At 36.9% G+C, this 23,447-nt stretch overlaps 1 protein-coding gene across 1 annotated transcript in view; it reads right to left on the bottom strand.

Annotated features, from left to right (window-relative positions):
* Positions 1-567: 567 nt before the first annotated feature.
* Positions 568-23,447, bottom strand: part of DNAH6 (dynein axonemal heavy chain 6) — an 82,637-nt gene continuing 59,757 nt past the window's right edge. Inside the window, exons 39-46 of the mRNA XM_015832151.1 lie at positions 22,910-23,057; positions 16,685-16,842; positions 13,819-13,950; positions 12,723-12,894; positions 5,744-5,890; positions 5,569-5,642; positions 2,527-2,681; positions 568-870 (exon numbers count right to left, since the gene is read on the bottom strand). Coding sequence (XP_015687637.1) covers positions 633-870; positions 2,527-2,681; positions 5,569-5,642; positions 5,744-5,890; positions 12,723-12,894; positions 13,819-13,950; positions 16,685-16,842; positions 22,910-23,057 — 1,224 coding nt within the window. The 3' untranslated portion in view covers positions 568-632. The remainder of the gene's footprint in view (positions 871-2,526; positions 2,682-5,568; positions 5,643-5,743; positions 5,891-12,722; positions 12,895-13,818; positions 13,951-16,684; positions 16,843-22,909; positions 23,058-23,447) is intronic.

Raw genomic sequence — 23,447 nt, 5'->3', positions numbered from 1 at the left:
GACTTTTCTTGCCACATTTGTTAAGTGAATCACTGCAGTTGTTAAATTAGTAAAACGGGACACTGCAACCGTCATAAATGTTGAGTCAGCTGTCAAGCATTTGAATGTAAATCACGTGACCATGGGGATACTCAAATGGTCGTAAGTGTGAAAAACGATCATAAGTCACTTTTTTCAGGGCTGTGGTAACTTTGAATGGTCACTAAGTGAACTGTTGTAAGTCAAGGGCTATCTGTACAACCAAAAACAAAGAAACAAAGAGACAACAGCCACACCTTGCAGAAACATGAAGGAATCGAATTTTTATCTTTATCCTTTGCTAGCAGAGTGCATCTACTTTTAATGTCTTATCTGAACTTTAACATTTAATGGCACTTAAAATTCCCTTTCTGAAGTGTTTTCGCTGCATAAACAAAAATACCTAAACCCAGTGATGGGATTCAAAAATGTGAACAACCGGTTCTCTGTGTGGATGCTGCTTCCGGAAGTCCATTCTGGGCCTGGGCAACAAAAAATTAGCTACCGTTTCTGCCGAAGTGGTGCAAACTAGCTGAATCCCACCACAAGCTAAATCACATTGCATTTCATTATATTAATAGTGCTTTATCTGCAAAAAGAATTTCAATATTGTTTCATACCTGGGTGTCTGTGAAAAGAAAAACCATGTCTTTGTCTTCCACCCCTGCCATTTTGTATAGCTTCCTAAGGTCTTCATGAAAAGAGTCATAATTATAGCCACGGCTTAGTTCTATTTGAAAGCATTTATAGCCACAAATATGAGAGGCAAGTCTAGTCAGAGACTGCTTCCCTGTGCCTCCAACACCGACAAGGAGGGAATTTCCTCTTTCCTGACGAATCATCCGAGCAATTCTAGGCAGAAAATTGAAATGACATTTGGCTTTGATAAAACGTACAAAGGTAAAAATACCATTCTACCATACTTATTTGTGACATATTGCATGTACCAGAACTGAAGCAGAAGATTTTTTTAAAAAAATACTCTCCCAGGATATGACTGCATTACTTACAATACACAGTTTGGTTCATGCATCCTCTTATTGTGACTCAGGAATCACCCTTACATACATAACTAAAATTTGATGGCAAAAATCACCATACAGTTTCCTGTGATAGATTTGGTCACTCCTCCTGACCAGGCAGAACTAAGTTTATGAAATATAACACAATCACCACCAAACCTGTTCTGGTTTATGAATTTGTTGTTTGCTTTACCTTGGTACAAGGCCTATTGATGGCTTCAAGGACCTAGATCGCTCACTGGCATTTTACTTCTTTGTTCTTTGCCCTATATGCATATCATGTCTTTTCCAGCTCTATTTCATACAGACTTATTTTTGTTTTATGTTTTCACTACTTGTACCACATTTACTTTTAAAATAGTGCTTTCTACCTCTCTGACACATGCATCTTTTGGCCATCCCTTCGCTACAGTGTCGTAAATATCATGATCTTTCTGCAATCTCTCTAGAATATTTTTAGATTTCAAGAGGGTGTGGTGATAATTTTATTCAAATGTTACATTACCTAAAATATGGAGAGGGACACATAAAATCCAGGTTCACATATTGGAGTGAGCTTGTCTTTGCTTGCCTGGAAACTGACCTAATGGTTAGTTTGTTTATAGCTAGCTATATCTATATATCTAGATAAATTATATTTAATAGAATTTATATATTGCCCATCTCATTCAGTCACTCTGAACAGTTCACAGATAAAAGAGTAAAACCCATAAAAATATCAGTAAAGTAGGAGCCAAGCAAAAACCAAGGTAGAATAAGTTAAAAGTCAAGAAATAAAGGCAGGAGGACCACTATATCTCTGATATGTATTGTCTATGTATATTAGTTTTGGTTCACTTTGACAAAGGAGCTGGCCTAGAACTCAGGAAATTCTGAGTTCTAAGCTTCCCTTAGGCATAAAAGCTAGCTGGGCAATTAGCACTGGTCATTCTCTTAGAGCAAACAGGTCAAACTCAGGACGTCACATGATGTCGCACAATGTATCGGAACTTTTCCCCCATTGCCGGCAATGGGGTGGGCGTGGTTTCCTCATGATGCATCCGGCGCGTGGGCCAGCAGTTTGACACCCCTGTCTTAGAGAGAGAAGTAGAGAGGTTGTTGTTGTGGGGAAAAGAGAGAATAAGAGTATTAGATATGTCCACTGTCTTGACTTTGTTTGTGGGCGGTAGGGGGATAAAAAAGGATTCCCTTGGTGTTTGGAAATGTTGAATTTATCAAACCTGAGCACTCTAATTTTACAAAAATATACATAGCTTGGAACTGCCTATATTCTCAGATGCTATCTTAATAATGCTTTGTTCCGTGCTAAGGATTTGAATTATTAAGTTTTCACTGGTTTAATTAATTGGAAATGACAATCCTGATCACAATTGCACTTGTAATCTGAAGACTACCTGTATGTGACAAAGGTATGTCACATATTTCATATATACTTGATATTCAATATGGTATATATAATATTAATACTAAATTAATGATAATTTACCTTGAAACATGCTCTACTGCATCTTGGAAAAATACCAGCTTGACCTCTTTAGAGCTTGTTATATTATAATCATCTAGATAGTCTTGTAAAATTCCAATAATCTTTTCCATTTCAGGTAACTCTTCATAAATTCGGTCAGCTTTATCTACTCCAACCTACATGGTATCATTGAGAAAAATCAGATGAATATAATTAAATGATAATTTAATGACAATTGAGAACAGACACTAATCAAAGAAATATAGGGATGACAGGAGCGAAACAATGTTGACAGAGATTATACAAAATTAAGCATGCAGAGAGAAAAGTAGCTTGTCACACCTTCTGGATCTATTAATTAATTTAAGATGTTAGGGGTAAGATGGTTCCTTGTGAATGTAGGTGCACTGGAATCCTCTTCCCTCATTTTTGACTCCCTGTCAGGGATTCTGTAACTGTGAGAGGGACCTTGGAGTCCTAGTGGACAATCATTTAAATATGAGCCAGCAGTGTGCTGCAGCTGCCAAAAAGGCCAACACAGTGCTGGGCTGCATTAACAGAGGGATAGAATCAAGATCATGTGAAGTATTAATACCACTTTACAATGCCTTGGTAAGGCCACACTTGGAATACTGCATCCAGTTTTGGTCACCGCACTGTAAAAAAGATGTTGAGACTCTAGAAAGAGTATAGAGAAGAGCAACAAAGATGATTAGGGGACTGGAGGCTAAAGCATATAAGGAACGGCTGCTGGAATTGGGTATGTCTAGTTTAACGAAGAGAAGGACAAGGGGGGACATGATAGCAGTGTTCCAATATCTCAGGGGCTGCCACAAAGAAGAGGGAGTCAAGCTATTTTCCAAGGCACCTGAGGGCAGGACAAGAAGCAATGGGTGGAAACTAATCAAGGAGAGAAGCAACCTAGAACTAAGGAGAAGCTTCCTGACAGTTAGAACATTAACCAGTGGAACAACCTGCCTCCAGAAGCAGTGAATGCTCCAACACTGGAAGTTTTTAAGAAGAGACTGGACAGCCATTTGTCCGAAATGGTATAGGGTTTCCTGCCTGAGCAGGGGGTTGGACTAGATGACCTCCAAGGTCCCTTCCAACTTTACTATTACTACTACTACTACTACTACTACTACTACTACTACTATTATTATTATTATTATTATTATTATTATTATTATTATTATTATTATTATTATTATTATTATTATTATTATTATTCCTGGGAAACACTATAGCAAGTTAGTTCAATGAACCATCTCTTTCTTTCTGTTCTTAAACTCCATAGCATTTTATTTATTAATGAATGCATATCCTAGTTTTCAACTACAACATCCTTCAAAGCAATTTGGAATATGCCATAAGATACTTTCTGGCTGATTGAGATGGAAGAAAAGAGGACTCATTAAGGTGATTTCAGATCCATTGCCCACCAATGAACAGATGGGAATACAACATTTTTCGATGTTTTAAATTTTCAACTATCTAAATCTAAATGATCTATCTAAATCATTTCCAAAAGGGTGAACTTTAACCTCTGTTTATTTTCTTGTTTTTTCTTTTCAGTTTGAAAAGCTCAGAAGTGGAAAAGGTACAGTATATTTGCAGGACACATATCTGTCACTCTCTAGGCTTTCTTTTTACAAATATTACTTCGTATTTTTATTCATTTATGAAGATAACATCCAAGAAAGTATGCATATTTTATTTCTTGGTGGAAAAACTGACATTCTTATCATGAAAATATGCTTTTTTTAATCCCCTTGTCATCCAAGCAGAAATCATAGTCTAAGTCCATGACCCACTGATGCTGTCAATTGTTATAAATGAATCTTACAAATTTGTAGTGAGATTCTCTATTGGACATACTGTATATAAATAAGTTTCTGGAAGATGCCTGGAGCAGGGAAGTCTCCCTTTCCTTAGCTGTCCATCTAACAAATTATTTGAAGTCTAGAATTTAGCTTTTCGGGAAACTAAAAACAAAACAAAACTAGTGCATGTTTTTTGCTGACACCAGATCTATGTTGTGATTTGAAATCCAGGAGGTCCAGGAGATTAAAAAAAAATGACAAAATGAGGATTATCACAAAGCAATTTTGTATCCTTATTATAATTAATATCAGTGCATATTGCAGACATTTCCTTCATAAAATGGAAGGTAAATTCAATGTAATGAATCACATAACAGTTATATAGGTAAATATTTAATTAAGAGATTTAGTGAAATGAGTCTCGGTGCCTCAGAGATTACTCTAGGAACTATTCCAAAGCAAAGGAGCAAAAAAACCATGTTCATTCCATATGTTTGTGCCATGGCCATCTGCTGATCAGCTGTTTACTTTCTGCACTGATTTGATCTGTCAGTTCTGAAAGCAGCTCAGAATTTATTCCTAAATATGACACTTCCAGATAATCTAACAGACACTTCAAATTGGAGAACATTCCACTTCAATAAAAGAGACACCATCATTTGTGGGGGAAAGGAATTTGGTGAACATTATTAAGGCTACGCATCATTCCGTCTGACACTTAATAATTATGTAGATTTTTCATGTAACTAAAATAAGAGATATGCACAAACTAACAGAGATGTTGGCAGAAACAGTGGTTTTAAACTTCGCTCTTGCCTTTTCACTCTTTGGGGTCTATTACGTTTTACATTTGAAACAACATCTAAGTACATATGATTTTTTTTCAATATTTACTGCACTTATATTCCACTATCCCTCAAAGCTCTGCATTTGAACTATACTTGAGAATTTGAATTTTTTTTCCAGATCAGGGAAATAAATTGATTGTAAAATAACTGTATTATTGTTCAAGCCTCTCTATTATTGATCTAAAAACACTTTCATGGTTTTATTGAATTCCAGCAGCAACAGTTTGATTATTAAGATTGTTATTGTAATACTGGATGCTGAAATTCATAAATCTTTTGTAAGAGCAAATCAACTTTGGCTATAGAAAGGCTGATATAGGAGGACATTTTTATTAAAAAAAATAAAGCTAATCATAAAGCTATGATTCTATATATGTTAGTAGTATGCTCACCTTAATGTAATCTCCAAATAAGATAGGTTTAGATGCAAATGAATCTGGGTCAGTTGAAACTCCAAAATATTTACCTACAAATTAAAATAATTGGTTTGCTCATTTGAAAGCACAGAATGTTTATGATTAAAAAAGTAATCAGACATACACAAATACATTAAATAAGGATTCTTACTGGCCATGTCACTTAACATAGAATAAAAATATTGTTTATCTTCATTACAGATGAGTCGGTCATGAAAAATTCTTTGGCACTCATGACAGAATAGCCTAAATATCTGATTCTGGTCTCGAACTGACACAGGATCACACTGCAGTATGCCTGTATAGAAAAAGAAATGCTATTTACATAACAAGCAATCATCAATACTTTTAAAAATACATACATATTCACCAACTGATAACTGCAACATCAAACTATTTTAAGTGCAATTTGCAAGTAAATATTTTCGTGCGGCATGCTACTGTTCCTAAGGTATTCAAAAGAACACAAAAAGAGTTATACTAGATCAGACGAAAAGCAGAAATCTTTTCTTAGAGTGGCCAGCCAATTACTGAAGAGAAGCACACAATTAAAATATGAACATAATAACAATCATTGGTCACGTTCTGCAGTATCTGAAATTAAGAGGCATACTGCCTCGGATCATGACAAGACATAGCTTATCATGATTAGGAGTAGCAAGCCTGTCCTAGTTATATTCAACACCTGTGGCCTTCTTTTTCATCCCCCAGTATGACAATCAGATTAGTGTCAGTTCTTTCATGTGTTGATTGCAGTGCGCTCCTGTCTGTGAGAATAGCCTTGGGAGACAGAAGAAGGAAGAACTGCAGCCTAGGCAATATTCAGATAAGAGATATCTCAGCCCACAGAAGGAATGAGAGTGAAGGAAGGAACCCTCTCTAGTTATCTGGAAATTAAAGGTGAGGAAGAGAAGTGCTTTCAGATTCGCAAGATTCTGTTACTGTAATCTTACAATAAAGATAGTGTCAATACTCAAGTTTTTTGTTTTCTTGGCTGGATTACCTCAAAGGGACATGAACTATGTAGCAAATATAGTAATGTTTCCAATATAGTTTATGTTTTTACTGTACTTTTGCAATCTGTTTTGTGAGTGTTTTACATGGAATAGCATATTAAGAACCTGGTGCGCTAAACTAAGTCATTGAATCTTTAAATCTAAGAACGTTAAAATTTTTTATACATGGCAGAAGGTCAAAAGAATTATTATATAATAGTGGAAGTCAAATCTACTTCTAACTTCTAGAAACAGATAGCTGATATGTGCAATTCTTCAAAATGGCTTGAGGGAAGTTCAAGTAAGAAATAGTATTTTTGAGTAAGCTGGTCAAATGTTTTGTAAAAGTTTTGCAACTGGAATGTATTTTTTACTCTTTTTTGGTTAATGCATTTTAAGTATGTTGAACATATTCTAACCATTATTCATGTTCTCATCCTATAAGTTTATCTAATATTTTTTAAAAACTCTCTAATAGAGTGACTAGCAGTCTATTTTATACAAATGAATTCTACACGCAGAAGTAAACATTTCCCTTATCTGTCCTAACCTCTCATTCAAGTTCACTGGATGAATTCAGACTATAGCAGTGGTTCTCAACCTTTTTAATGCCGCGACCCCAACCGGTCGTAAGTCGAGGACTAAACCGGTCGTAAGTCGAGGACTAAACCGGTCGTAAGTCGAGGACTAAACCGGTCGTAAGTCGAGGACTAAACCGGTCGTAAGTCGAGGACTTTCCCTGCCCGGGAGTGCCGCGCATGCGTGGTTCCGCCCCCTGCGCCGACCGAGGCATAGCTGGCAAGCGGCAGAGATGGAGCAGGCCGACCACCAGCTGGCCCAGCCCAAGGGAGGTAAGGCACCCGCCGGAAAAGGGGAAAAAATGGCGGACAGCCTTTCTTGGCGACCCCTGTGAAATGGTCGATTGACCCCAAATGGGGTCCCGACCCACAGGTTGAGAACCACTGGACTATAGTATTAAGGGGAAAGTTCCCTTCCCTTCAAACATGCCTCATTTTAAGCACCTATATAATGCCCCTTACTTGCTTTTTTTTCTAAGCTAAAAAACTTCAAATATTGTAATCTTTTTTGCAGTTAGGGTGCTGCAGGCCTTTGGTCATTATGGTTACTCTTTTCTGCACTTTCTTAGGTTCCATGGTGTTCTTGAGGCAATTATGAGAACAGAGGTATGGTGATCAAGTGAGTATAAAGGTGTACAATATCGGCGGTTTTATTTTTGATTTCTTTCCTAGTGATTCTCAATATATCATTTGCCTTTCTTCAAGCATCCTTATACCACACTGACATTTTCATTAAGCTGTCTTCCTATCTGAAGCCCCCTTATCTCAAAAAGAGGCTGTGCTCCTTGAACACCAGAGGACATTCTCTACAATACTCAGCAGCTTAGCAGCAGGGTTCAACCAAGAAATGAAAGGCCTGCTGAAATCCATTGTATGCAAACAACTCAACGTTAACAATCAAAAAATTGTCGATATTGAGTTTGAATTCTTGACCTTAGCTATTTTTGTTTTACCACACACAAAGCTCTTAGGTGCCCCATTTCTACTTCATTTAGTTTTACGCCTCTCTTGACATACCTATCACTTCTTTATAGCGAAGTATTTACTACAATGTAAATTTATAGCACAAGTATTCTTTTATGCATAGCTATTTTGATTAGCACATCATATTTTCTGTTTTTCTTTCTTTTCATCAACATTTGCACATATTAAGATATCTTCATCCATTATCTCTTTACTAAACATTCTATCTAAGGAAGACAAGGATGAACAATAGAGCTATCAAATTTCATTTTAAAGAAAAAGGTTGTGTAATTAACTAATATGTTGATATGGAAAGGTACTTTGGTTTATACATAGACAAAACAAAGCTATACTCAGACATAATAAAAATTATCCCTGGAAAACCACCCAATTTTGTGTAAAATGTAGTATCAGTCTCCCATATTATCACCAAATACTGTCACTCTTACATAGTCCTCAATGGAACTGCATCTATATGGAGGGAAGTGAGTAGTGGGGTGCCCCAGGGCTCTGTTCTTGGCCCAGTGCTCTTCAACATCTTCATCAATGATTTGGTTGAGGGGATAGATGGGGAAATCATCAAATTTGCAGATGACACCGAGCTGGCAGGAATAGCCAACACTCCAGAAGACAGGCTTAAGATACAGAAGGATCTTGACAGACTTGAACATTGGGCACTATCTAACAAAATGAAATTCAATGGTGAAAAAAGTAAGGTTCTACATTTAGGCAAGAAAAACCAAATGCATAGGTATAGTTTAGGAGGTACCTTGCTCAACAGTAGTAACTGTGAAAGGGATCTTGGAGTCCTAGTGGACAATCACTTAAATATGAGCCAGCAGTGTGCTGCAGCTGCCAAAAAAAGCCAACACAGTGCTAGGCTGCTTTAATAGAGGGATAGAATCAAGATCACTTTACAATGCCTTGGTGAGGCCACACTTGGAATACTGTATCCAGTTTTGGTCATCATGATGTAAAAAAGATGTTGAGACACTAGAAAGAGTACAGAGAAGAGCAACAAAGATGATTAGGGGACTGGAGGCTAAAACTTATAAGGAACCATTGCTGGAATTGGGTATGTCTAGTTTAATGAAGAGAAGGACGAGGGGTGACATGATAGCAGTGTTCCAATATCTCAGGGGTTACCACAAAGAAGAGGGAATCAAGCTGTTCTCCAAAGCTCCTGAAGGCAAGACAAGAAGCAATAGAAGGAAACTAACCAAAGAGAGAAGCAACCTAGAACTAAGGAGAAACTTCCTGACAGTTAGAACAATTAATCAGTGGAACAACCTGCTTCCAGAAGCTGTGAATGCTCCAACACTGGAAGTCTTTAAGAAGAGATTGGACAGTCATTTGTCTGAAATGGTATAGGGTTTCTTGCCTGAGCAGGGGGTTGGACTAGATGACCTCCAAGGTCCCTTCCAACTTTTTATTATTATTATTATTGTTGTTGTTGTTGTTGTTGTTATTATTATTATATTTTACTGATTAGGATGGAATACAGGAAATCAAATTCAGATGATGTTAATTTAATTAATTTCATTTAATGCACTGACTTTAATAAACATTCTAAAATGATTAATAGACAAGGTTAACAGGCTTTTTGCATAATGTCATAGAAAAAAATTAGAAAACTACCTCCCCCATTTTATGCTATTTTGTAGTCTATGTTTTTCTATACAATCTTAAAATTGGTATCTACAGCTATTATTTATGGTAATAAAATTATTCTTCTATTTGAATAGCCCTGAAGCTAAAGAATTAAAAAAAATATCTTCAAAGATTATACAATCTTCCTGTTTCTTTAGTAATTCATATTTTGTTAAGTAAAGGAGAGTGTTCCAAAGGAAAAAGTTGACTTCTCAGTCTAATTTCTAAAAGAAAATCATGTAAATGCATGTTATAAAATATTAGGTTTGATCACAACAGAAAAAGACTGAGCAGCGATAGTGTAAACTACTCATCCTACCTATTTAGGTTACAGTTCTTTTCATTCTATTCCATATGGAAAACACCAATCTATCTTGTTGGACACATTGTACAGAATGTCTTGTCTAATACAGAAAACAACTACGCACACATTTTTATGATATAAGGAATATTTGTATTATATTTCTATGCTGCGGCAACCAAAAATTATTCTTGGAGGCTCACATAAAAATACTATGTAAAATAACCTGACAGAAAAATAATAACACAGTGAAATTACGCAAATGAAAAGAAAATAGAATATACTGTAGCAACCACAACTCAAATTATGGGAAGGATCTCTGAAAAGGCTTGATTTTTAGAATCAAGCATAGGGGAAGCCAGCCTGACCTCCACTAAGAGGCTATTCCACAATGTTGCATAGGGGAAGCCAGCCTGAGCTCCACTAAGAGGCTATTCCACAATGTTGCATAGGGGAAGCCAGCCTGACCTCCACTAAGAGGCTATTCCACAATGTTGCANCAGCCTGACGTCCACTAAGAGGCTATTCCACAATGTTGCATAGGGGAAGCCAGCCTGACGTCCACTAAGAGGCTATTCCACAATGTTGCATAGGGGAAGCCAGCCTGAGCTCCACTAAGAGGCTATTCCACAATGTTGCATAGGGGAAGCCAGCCTGACCTCCACTAAGAGGCTATTCCACAATGTTGGCACTTCAGCAGAAAAGCAGTACCTCCTTGTCTCCAATCCAAAATATGAGAAATATTAATACTACTAATTCATGTTTATTATTAATCACTCAAACAGATCTAGAGAGGACTGCGGGATAGAACTTTACCAGTTTACCAAATAAAATTGATTCTATTCACAAATGAAAAACATATCTGCGTTTGGAATCTTGATAGCCTTATTGTTGCTCACATAAAATGGTGGGGGAGGACCACACTTTAATGCAGTCACCCAGGTTTCTCCCACCCCCAGATATGCTTATGGGACTTATCTGGAACTCAAGAGCTATTCTTGAAAATAAAGATGTTGCTAAGTAGGCATAGAATTGGAACTAATGCAACATTCTTGTTTATCCATATATTTAAATTAAATAGCCCGTGCTATACAGTTTGATTAGCCTCCTGATACTTTTTACTGTGAAAATTCTTTCCTTCTTCTCTATTTTTTATTGCACACCTAAAATATTGTCCTTATTCCTGGAAGGAGATTGACAAACTGGAGTGTGTCCAGAAGAAAGCAAGCAAAATAATTAGGGTCCTGGAAAGAAAAATTTATGAGGAACACTTGGAGACATTTGGTATGTTTAGTCTGGAGAAGAGAAGACTGCAGTCAGACCTGCATTTGAATGGTTGCCATGTAGAAGATAGGATAGATTTGCTTCATGTTGTTTCAGAAGACAGGCCAAAAAGAAATGGATTTAAATTATAATGAAGCAAATTTTGACTGGATGTAAAGGAGCATCTCCTAATAGTACAAGCTGTTCTGTAGTGGAACAGATTGCAGTGGGACAGGGTGTGGGTTTTCTTTGCTGGAGGAACTTCAATGGAAACTGAATGGACATCTGTTCGAGATATAGTAATAGGATTTCTACACTCAGTTGGAACTGAAGCCAATTAATGTTCTCAACTTCAACAACCTCTAGTTATGTGAACTTTAATTCTTAGAATTCTCAGCAAGGGTCATCTCGGCTGTGGAATTCTGGGATCTGAAGTTCTTGCATCTGGAAATTGTCAAAGTTTGAAAAAACCAGACAAGATGAGTTTCAAAGTCCTTTTTAATCATTATATTCTCTGATTCTACGTGTGCTTTAGGAAATACAATAAAGGTGATAGGATTGTCCACGTCTCTTCAGAGAAAAGCACATCAGAAATACATAGTTAATTTCAGACCACATAAGCTAGAAAATATTATTATAATATTTGGCATTGCATATTATAGATTTCACTACGGCTATAACACAAATTATTTTATCTATAATTGCACTGGATGCATCTGCCTTTTGAATACGATTTATACAGATTGTACCACTCTGATTTGAAGTCTTCTCTAACCTCTTCAAAATAGGCATCATTGTTGAAGAATGTGGCAGTAGTTTTAAAACAGTGGTTCTCAACCTTTTTGATGCCGCGACCCCCAACCGGTCGTAAGTCGAGGACTAAACCGGTCGTAAGTCGAGGACTACCCAACCAGTCGTAAGTCGAGGACTTTCCCTGCTCGGGAGCGCCGCGCATGCGTGGTTCCGCCCCCTGCGCCGGCTGAGGTGTAGCTGGCAAGTGGCAGAGACGGAGCAGGCCGACCACCAGCTGGCCCAGCTCAAGGGAGGTAAGGCATCCGCCGGAAAAAGGGAAAAAATGGCGGACAGCCTTGCTTGGCGACCCCCATGAAATGGTCGATCGACCCCAAATGGGGTTGCGACCCATAGGTTGAGAACCGCTGTTTTAAAAGTATTAATATGATGCTTTTATGAAAGAATACACTAGCAATAAGGTTATTTAAGGCTAAAAAATGAAAACAAATAATAAATTGAATTACCAATATTTATTATTAATACAGTACTAAATTTATGTAAGGTGATAAATATAGAGAATAATTGCTGAAGATGTGAGCACAGAATTTGAACAACAAAAAACTACTATATGGAATAGATATACCTTACCTTGTACACACTTTGACAAATCACGTAAATTAAACACATAATGAGATTTTGCTGGTGTTGGGAGCAGATCAATGCTCATTCTTTGATATATTTCAACAGCTGCCTCCACTATACTACTTGCACACTGCTTTACTGCTTGGGCAAATTCAGCTAGGAAGCCTTTCAGAATAGCCTAGACCAAGGGAAAAATAATACAAAACACAAAGCTAAATATTTTGTTTCTTTCTTTTACAATAGCTTTGATTTAAAAAAAAAACCCCACTAAAAGTGAACCTAGAGCTCTGTATCAACCCAAAAAACCAGACTCTATAAAAGGTGCTCAAATTCTTCATCTACTCTGAGTACCATTTTGCCATTTTCTACATCTACAAAAATTCCCCACTCATTACGATGGGAGGACCGGTTCGTAATTTGCAAACAAATTAAACCAATAAGGAAGCATCTGAAAGCAAGAACGTTATGTTTCATTGCCAAACACATACAAGGTTCTGGATCAATGCAGCTGATGGAAAAAGTCTATTGTGCACAGAGCAATTCATCCATGCTCAGTTGGAACATACAGATTTGGCTTGCACTGTTGCTTTTTTAAATACTATAATTTTCTTTCATTTGTAAAGCCACAGATAGAAAGAATGCCTCTGGAAGGTATACAGAGAACATTATGTGTACAAATGAGCATTAAATGTACTAATGCTTTCTAGCCTGACAATCTTTTCTCCAGAAAAAAAGGGTCTGAAAAAAGGTAAATTCTGTTAGTTTGAACATAAGGCAATCTTGTCTAGCCTTGTTTGTTTATTTAAAAGATTTCTATGGGCACCCATCTTAAGAACGAAACTCTCAGCAGCTCAAAACAATACTAAAAACCAGAAAAGCAATTAAAACAATAAAGCCAAAAGCAGAAACTGGGTCTGATTGTTTATTTATAGAGATACTGTATGTTTGCTACTTTACATTCTAATTTAAAGGAAATTACCAACAGCTTTAGCCCAGCTGTCTATCTGGACCTAGCACTACAAAACAATATGCTATGACAGAAACCCCCCCCCCCCAAAAAAAATATACTTTTCGTTTATGTACATAGTACATATGTACTCACCTGAAAAATTTGTTTAAGGCTATGTTCAGAGGGTGTTGGAAGGCACAGCATAGCAAAATGTCTTATGAAACGTGGGGTAACTGGATTACGTCCACCACCAGGAGGTGCACAAGCTGAACAAATAGTTACGTCCTGGGGAGAAGATTGCAAGATGATTTGTGTGAGAAGTTAATAATCTGTGGTGCTATTACTTCTAAAGATCCCTGCTTCAAAGAATATATTTATAAGTAAACACAATGGTCAGATACGGGAGATTCCATTCTATACCTTACAATGAGCGTCTCTGCATTTGCGGAGCGGCAGAGGTAGAAGACCTGGCTCACATACTATTTGATTTTGCCTGTACAAGAGGGTGAGAGACAGGTACCTCGGTCTATATATCAAACAAATGACTCATTGGGATCCCCATATCAAAACAACTTACCTTATGTGCGGCCAGAACTTGAAAATAACATTTAACACAGCACAGTATTTAAACAAAATGGTTCGGTTGAGATCTACATATGTGGGACTGGTTGGGATAGATTGCAAGGGTGACTCCAAGATATAATTTTATCATATTTTATCTATATTTTAAATTACTGTACTCTATTTTAACTTCATTTTAGACTGTATTTTACTCCAATTTCATCTTAAGTCATATTTTACTCTAGTTCCATTTTAAACTGTATTTTATCAAATTTTATTTTAAATTGCTTTTATCAGACTTTGATAATGATTTGTTGTTGGAACTTTGCACTTTGATATGGCCCAAGGGCTAATCAATAAAGATTTATTATTATTATTATAAGTAAACCATAACTCAATATAATTACTCCATTCTTACTCCAACTTTTAATTTGGTATCAAAATATCTGCATTATGAGCATACAGGTTTAGCTTAAGTTTGTACAATTCTGTGTTCTACAATTTTGAATATAAAGGAATCCAGATGGCATAGCACAGAGAACTTGACAAATATTGACCTAGCCAAGTACAAGAGTAATTTGATCAGAAAGCTGCTGTCCTCTAGTGGATTGTTTCTTCTGGTGTTTAAATTTCAGGGGAAAAAATCAACATATTTTACCTTCTTTACAGCACAATCACTGACTATACCACAGATTAATAAATCAGGGGGAAAATACATAGTGTCGTGCAGAGTATTCAAAACAGGTGCTTTACAAAATGTACTATTAGTAATGGAGCATCTCTTTAAAATAGCTCTTCTCTCACGTCTGCTTCAAAGGCTATTTCTGGCCCTCTGTCCATGTGTGTATGCATAGGCACTTAGTTTTACTAACAATCCCAGCAGAAACATTATCTTGGAACATGCATGCAGAAAAACCAAACACAGCCTTTAAACCAACTGTGTATCCTTGCAAAGGATGCAGCTTGCATTAACACTTCGAAGACAGACACTTCATTTGGGCCTTGCAAAAAGCACTTCTTCCAAATATTTTGCAAACTCTTGTGCACTAGGTCAATGCAACATCTTAGTTCACTTCTTCCAAAGTACAGCGGTGTTCCTGGTAAGCTCCCCATATTATCTGGCGGCTTGCCAAGGACATGATCGACTGGGAGAAGGCAGCATGCAAAGGTCAAGCTCAGACGCTATTTCATGGTGCTCCTTTCAGCTGTAATTGTCATGTGCCCTCTGATACAGGTCTGGAAATCCAATCACACTGAAAAAAAGGGCACGTGAGGGAGGTCACCTTCACCCATTCTCCCTTCCAGCCTAATCATTCGCATGGTAATGAGGTGAAGGATTGGGGAGCACTGGGCACCTGTGGTGACGTGAATAGCTTTTAGGCCTTAGGCAGCCCAGATACGCCAGGACAGCGTTCTCTCTGAAACAGAATAGTTTATAGCACATGGTTGCTTTTCCTGAAAAAAAAAGGGAAATGATTTATCATTCCTGCTTCCATTTCTCCTGAGGGTCCCTCCTGCTAGTTATATCTGATCCAACCTGATATTTTGTCTTAGGGCTAGGAGATGCATGCGAGTAATGCAGGTCGCTGGGTAGCCAGCACTGAACATTTTCAGTTCATTTTGGAGCATAAATTGAAGGATTACACATCAGGATAGGAGCCCCGGGCCTTACAGAGGTTTAACGTACCCTTTTTGATTTTCATTTTAGACCAAAAATTGCTAAAGAATGCACCTCTGAAAAGCAACCGTTTTGTCACTGATTGTTGGCAGCTTGATATGGTATGGTATCTGCCTGGACCAAACATACACTGAAAAGAAAATAACCACAGATGAAGCAATATCTGAGCTTCCAGATGGAAGAATGGGATGTGGCGGAAACACATAATGGAAAGGGAGTGTTCACATTTTCTGTTATGAACAGAGCTTCTCTCCAAATTTACTGCACCTTTTTTCTCCTACTGCTACAATTGCCTAGAGTCATTGGAAATTGGGCTATATACAAATTTAAGTAATAACAAGAATCACAACAATTGAGAAATCTTCCAAAAACAATGACACTTTTTGGTAAACTATGGCACAAAAATATGGCCTAGATCAGGGGTAGGCAACCTTGGCTCTTTTATGACTTGTGGACTTCAACTCCCAGAATTCTGGGAGTTGAAGTCCACGAGTCATAAAAGAGCCAAGGTTGCCTACCCCTGGCCTAGATATACACAGAGAACAGTAGTAGATTAACAGTTTGTTCTATAGGGCAAAATCTCCATTATATTTAATGCCACTCTGTTCCTTGCTTGTGTGAACTGGAGTGAAGAAAGTCTTGAAGAAACAACAAGCCTCAAAACTCTACTTGTATCAGAATTCAGCCTTTGGGAAGGAGAACGGTAATTAGCACTATTTATAGCATGTCTCTAATGAAACATGGAATTAGAACAGTCAAAGGCAGTGAAAATAGACTTACATGGATTTCCTTCCAAAACAGTTTTTCTCGGTCATAGAATCCTCCAAAGTCTTGGTACTGTCTAAGTAGCTCAATAGGGGGCTGTGAGCCATAACGATCCAGTTTCGGCATGTTTAGATCATCCACAAAAATGACAACTCTTTTTTTCCCTGGTGCTCCTAAACAATACATGAGTAAAGAAACCATTGCTGGTAAGCCCTGCCATAGAATAAAGATATTTAACACCAAGTATTTAGTATTTTGGTGTATAGCAATTCGGCTAATTCTGATTCTTCAAATGTTCATTTACACATAGCAATGTTGAAAAATCCTAAAGCAAAGCTTTCCAAAGAAAGAAGCCCTACAACAAATTCTGTGAAGCTCCATTTAGGCCCTTGAGCTTAAACAGATAGTGTATAAGACAGAAAGTGAGGTACGCTTCTCATAGTAGGCTTGAAAGAAATATGCCTGGAAAAGGATGGTGAGTAGATTGTGTGAAAGCACAAATCATCATTTGAAGAGCCATACTTAAAGATAGCCAGTCTCTTTCTCCCAGGTACCACACACATCTATGCTTGCTGATAGAAGGGCAAACTGGTTATTGAAGACTGTCATTTGAAACCAGCATTTGTCTGGGCTCTGGTTTCTAATCTGTAGGGTTAAGAGAAGATGGACAGTTACCTGTTTGACAAATGTCAGGCAACACAGTTCCCTTGGGAAATCAAAACAGTAGAAGCTGCTTGACCCAGAGGAATAAGCCCAATGCATGCAAAAGTAGGCAGGTTGACCAGCTTATTTGCAAGTGTTAGAGTATTTGCTACCCAACAATACTGAGGAAAGGTGATGATAAATCTACGCATAACAAATTTAAAAATGTCATTACTTGTTGTGAAAGGGGCTTGGCAAACAAAAGAAGGTAGACAGGATACCGCCCTAACATGAAAACAGGACACTCCCTTAGGAAGCAAACATTTGGACACAGCACTATTATTTTTATAGAAAGGATGGATCTATATTAAAGGCTGCCAGTTTACTTTTTCTATGGTCTTATTTAATCTCTAAATGAATTGAGAATTTTATTAATAAAATTGTGGCCAGGATTGATTTCCATATTACTGTCATATCAAGAGGACAACTGTCAGGCTCAAAATCAAAAAGGACACATGGCAATTCTTCCAAGCTGAGTTCTTTATTGTTCCACAGCTATAGACAAACGTTTGCCAGACTAAGGACTCTACTATCTGCATCTACAATATACTCTGTGGACTATTAGGGAGGTGCTGTCTTCATCCTCTTTCTCTCACATACAATATCAAGGCTAAGTTGCCTCTTACTCTTTTGGAATATACCTCCTGGGGATCCATCTCCTCCACTGCACAAACTGCACACAGACAGAGAGGAAGTTCTTAGATACCGTATATATATTTTACTAACATTTCAAAAACATTTATTAAGAAAATACAAGAATATATAATTTGTAGCTGTAAAGATAAATAATGGGTTTTTTTAACAGAGGTAAAATGACTACCTTAGAGCAAATATCTATGTAAAAGACTATGTGCAATAGAGTTTGAGCAAGATTCTGCATTTTTCAATCAGAAAAAGTAAAGTTTTATCAGAGGCAGAAAGGGAACAGTCTGCAAAATCCAATTTGGGCTAATGACCAGCGGCATTATATTCATGGGTGATATAATGGTTACTAAACAGTTGTCTATAGTTAAAACCTGCTGAGGCCTCTCTGAAGTGAGACAATTGCCAAACAGGATGAAGACATATGGCAATGTTTTAACATCCCTTCTGCAGAAGGAGCAGTTGCAAAGAAAGCTTATCGTATCCTTAATAAGGCTTCCTAAGTAGGAAAAATTGAAGAGATTGACTGGACAACCAGAGAAACTGAAGAGGTCACACTGAAGGGATGAGAATTGTCAGAAGGCATGCAAATCACAGGGGGAAACAAGTCAATCAGGTATGCTACTTTTGAATGCACACAATTTAATCATCAATAATGGCATTTAAAAGGCTACTTTCAACAAATGAGAAGTCTTTTTGCCTTATTGCACATATTCCTCAATAAGCCCAAGCATCAAAGTCATGGCTATCAGAAGGATTCAGTTTGTCAAACAAGACTTTAACACCACAAACCACTATATATTTGGCAGAGTGGGCTTGCTGACTAGTCACCTAAAGACCACATCTGAGAACTAATTGATCTTCCAGCAAATACTGAAATAAGGCATATAGTTTTCCTAAAAGGAAAAAAAATGATAATATGCCATTCAGGGTAGAGTTGGTCTTCTAATGTGAATTTCTGCTCCCCACCTCCCTGTCCATGCCACCTTTCCAATAATAACATAATGTTGAAGGCGAAATAAAGAAAATATTAAAATTAAAAAGTACTTGCATAAAATCACTGAGACACAATCAAATAACAAGAGCAAAAATGTTGAGAAAGAAGGCAATCATAAACATTAGTAATTTGTATTGGAGACTGGAGTGTTCTACAGGAGTCTATACAATCATTTCTGAAAGTGGGAATTTAACCTGCGCAAGTATTAGTGACACAAGATTGATAGCTGCATCAGAAATGACAATTGTATTTATAATAGTTAATGTATTTACAGGAAATAGATTATAGGGCTAATCAAAGCCTGGCCCTTGGATAACTACATTGTAGCAGGAAGAGTCAGAGCATATGTACAGAAGTCAAAATTGAAGGGATCTCAGATTAACTGTGTTATGTATTTAGCTGGTTCATAAGGTCTGTTATAAAAAACGGTTAACTGATGCTTTTATTTGAACTATAGACTGACTGACTGTATAACTTTAAGCCTTTGTTTTAGGCGGGAATGAGTACTTTAAACTGATTGGCCACCGCCTAGTGGCGGTCCGTATAAATATGAGTCAAGCAGCTGCTAGAGTTCGTTTCTGTGAGAACTAATAAAGAGCTGTTATTTCAACTCCGTGTCTTCAATGCCTCACTGTTCCCACAACACAACAAACTGTCTTTCAGATAAAGAGCAATAGAGTGATGAACAAAGAGGGCACAGAGAGTAAATCCTTAACTCTCCATTTACAAACTATTTTCTCCTTAGTTATTGAATTCAGCCCTCCAAGGCCTCCAACAATTTGGGATTTTTTGTATCCACTTCATTTTTCTGATAGTCTCTTTACATTTCCACAAACCTTTCTAGGTTGCTTTGCTCTTTCCCCCTCAATGTTTTAATCCTTAGCTTCTCCTCAAAGTGCATACCTCTGTTTCAGTCTTCTCAGATTAAATAGTTCAGATATATAATATCTGATTTTGATTTTCACAGTCCCTAATTGTTGATCATGCCAGTGAGAGATTATATACGTATAATAGAAATATATGGAAGGCATCATATTGGGGAAGGCTATTTTTGTGTGCGTGCACACCTTTGAATGAGTGTTGACTCCTGGTGACTGCCTGAACAAGTCCCTGCAGTTTTCTTGACAAGATTTCAGAAGTGGGTTGCCATTGCTTTCTTCCTCAGGCTGACAGAAAGAGAGAGAGAGTGATTTGCCCAAAACCATTCAACTGTCTTTATGCCTAAGGCACAATTCCCTGTTTCTAGCCTGATGCCTTACACCAACTTTATATATTCCATGCTGTAATAACACATTTTGTGTAACTTAGATATTTTTATAATATATTAGCAATAGCAATAACACTTAGACTTATATACTGCTTCATAGTGAGGTATTAAATCACAGTAATAAGGGATCTGGCTGACATTAAAAGATAATCACAGGGCATACAATGACACATGCTAAGCTAGGATAGCTCTGTTGAGGAGTGATGAAATTGGTACATTTTCTAGAATCCAAACAGGTACTGTGATTTTGCACTAAAATGAAAAAATGCTAATGAACCATTTTCAGAACAACTGTGGGATTATTTATTTACTTATTTATTTAAATGTATTTTTTTTACAGTTCTGAACTCTGATCTCCCCCAGAGAGGAACTCTGGGCAGTGTATAACAATTAGTTGATTATTAAATTAATCAGTTAATTTAAATCTGAAACAGAAGTTGTCAGATGTTCTGTATCCACGTTTGGGTAGGAGTTAGCGGTAATAGATTTCTTTTCTCTACTGGATATAATGGTATTTATCTTACATTTTCTGGTGAAGGTTGGAGACAACTATGACAAAGTCCACCAGTAAGTTTAAAGCTAAAATCAGACATGTCAGAGCACACTGACAGCAAGGAGGCAGACAGACATAAATAATATGTAAAATAACTAGCCTAACTGATGCAGTAAATTATCTTTATATTCTCTTCTGGGATATGTTGTCAAAAATAGAGAACAAAAGAAAGCCTTGGAAATTTTGATTGGCTGAAGGCAACAGAAGATGAGAGATAGCCCATGACCATCAGAGCTAATTTTTTTTTTTTTACTTTAACTGTCTTTAGCTATAAAGTAGTATAGTTATTTGCATCTAAGGCAGCTTCTCCAACCTGGAGATCATCAGATCTTTTGGCACTGCAAATCCCAAATAGGGAATTGCAGTTCAGATTTATTTAGTAAAGCTGCTGTAGGGAGCTAATCCCATGGGTCCTGGCAAAGTAGATTAATCTAAAAAAGGAATTTTGTGAAGAAATATAGTTTATTTTGCTGTTTCTGTTGAAGGCAAAGAGAGGCACATAATTCTATTCTCTTTTCTTTAGTAATAGATCAGTAAAACAAGAACAAAATATGGCTAAACTATATTTAGGTTAGAAAGCAAAATACTTTTTCTCCTGAACACATCTATTCACAAGATTCATACAGAGCATGAAGAAAAGCCCCAACATGGAACAACACATCTGAATTTTGACAGACTAGAACACTGGGTCCTATCTAACAAAATGAAATTCAACGGTGAGAAAAGTAAGAAAAACCAAATGCACAGGTATAGAATAGATGGTACCTGGCTCTATGGTAGTAACTGCGAAAGGGATCTTGGAGTCCCAGTGGACAATCACTTAAATATGAATCAGCACTGTGCTGCAGTTGCCAAGAAAGCCAATACAGTCCTAGGCTGTATTAAAAAAAGGAATAGAATCAAGATCACATGAAGTGTTAATACCACTTTATAATGCCCTGATAAGACCGCATTTGGAATATTGCAACCAGTTTTGGTTGCCATGATATAAAGATATTGAGACTCTAAAAGAAGTGCAGAGAAGAACAACAAAGATGATTAGGGGACTGAAGGCTAAAACATATGAAGACTGGTTGCAGGAATTGCATATGTCTAATTTAATGAAAAGAATGACATAGTGGTGTTCCAATATCTAAGGGGTTGCCACAAATAAGAGGGGGTCAACCTATTCTCCAAAACACCTGAAGGCTGGACAAGAAGCAATGGATGGAAACTAATCAAGGAAAGAACCAACCTAGAACTCAGGAGAAATTTCCTGACAATTATAACAATTAATCAGTGGAACGACTTGCCTCCAGATGTTGTGGGTGCTCCAACACTGGAGATTTTTAAGAAGAATTGAACAACTATTTGTCTAAAATGATATAGGGTTTCCTTCTTGAGCAGGTGTTGGACTAGAAGACCTCCAAGATCCCTTCCAACTCTGTTATTCTGTTATTTCTGCAAAAAAACCTTACTATTCATTAGAATCTGAGTTTTCAATCATGGCTATATCCCAATATTTAAAAGATGAAAGGGCTAGGATGTCTATTTCTCACCAATATCCATATTAGTCATGGACGAGCAACACGTAGCCAGAGCACCCTGAACATTATATGCAGTTGTGTTTGTGTTTTGTCTCAAGTAACAGAAATTGCACTTTGGTATAATTTTAACATTATTTTATAAACAGGGAAGGGAAACATATTTGATAAACATCAGCAGTTGGGAATTCCTGGAGAGTGGCTGACTTAAACCAAAACTCAGGTTAACATGATAGAACATAATAACATGAATATATTAGATTTCTCAAATGCCAATAGTGCCCTCTTGAGTAAAAGTGTTGAAGCATACAATATAATATTGCATCCTATATTAATATTTCAATTCAGTTTTCCTTTTGCTATTACTTTGAGGTACAACTATATTATTTCACATTCAAATCTGAAACAGGAAGAATATTAATGAACTGTACCTATCAGAAAGCTAATTTTCTTCAATTCTGTCAGGTGATCAAGAGGTACATAGATAAGCAAACCAAACAAAAAGCAAAACTAAATAATCAACTACAAGAAAAAGAATGTAGTTACTTATCTTTACCTAAAATATTTTTTCTTTTTTTTTCTAATTTTGATTCAATAATCTCTTGTGTCCTGGCTGAAGAAGTCTGAGCAGAGAAATTTAAGTAAACAGGAACATAGCCGGCTTCTTCTTGTATTTTGTTAAGAAGTGATCTTGCAACTACAGACTTTGTAAAAGAAAAGGTAGATAAATAACAGGACATGTAGATACCGTAATTTCCTCCAATATTTACTATATTGCTACATGTGGACCAGATTATAGAATCCTATGAGCAGTAATACATTTCCCAATCATATTTCTTCCATTTCTATGGGCCACAAAAATGTCCGCATGCAAGTTTTTTTTTCTCTTTTCCCATTCCCGCTAAATAAGGGACTCAACAGGTCTTTCAAAATATTTATAATGCATTTATTTATCTTGTTCCTTTTTAGCTGATCAGCCAATACCGTAACTTTTATAATGAAGTTATAGTTGTAACGGAAAATTAATTTCCCCAAATGCAGAAATTATGACTCTTCCTGTAATCCTTCACTATCTCTAGAGTTAACATCAAACC

The sequence above is a fragment of the Protobothrops mucrosquamatus genome, unplaced genomic scaffold (genome assembly GCF_001527695.2).
Source record: "Protobothrops mucrosquamatus isolate PMUCROS unplaced genomic scaffold, P.Mucros_1.0 scaffold_309, whole genome shotgun sequence".
Lineage (NCBI taxonomy): Eukaryota > Metazoa > Chordata > Lepidosauria > Squamata > Viperidae > Protobothrops > Protobothrops mucrosquamatus.
This window is presented reverse-complemented; position numbering and strand designations above follow the sequence as displayed.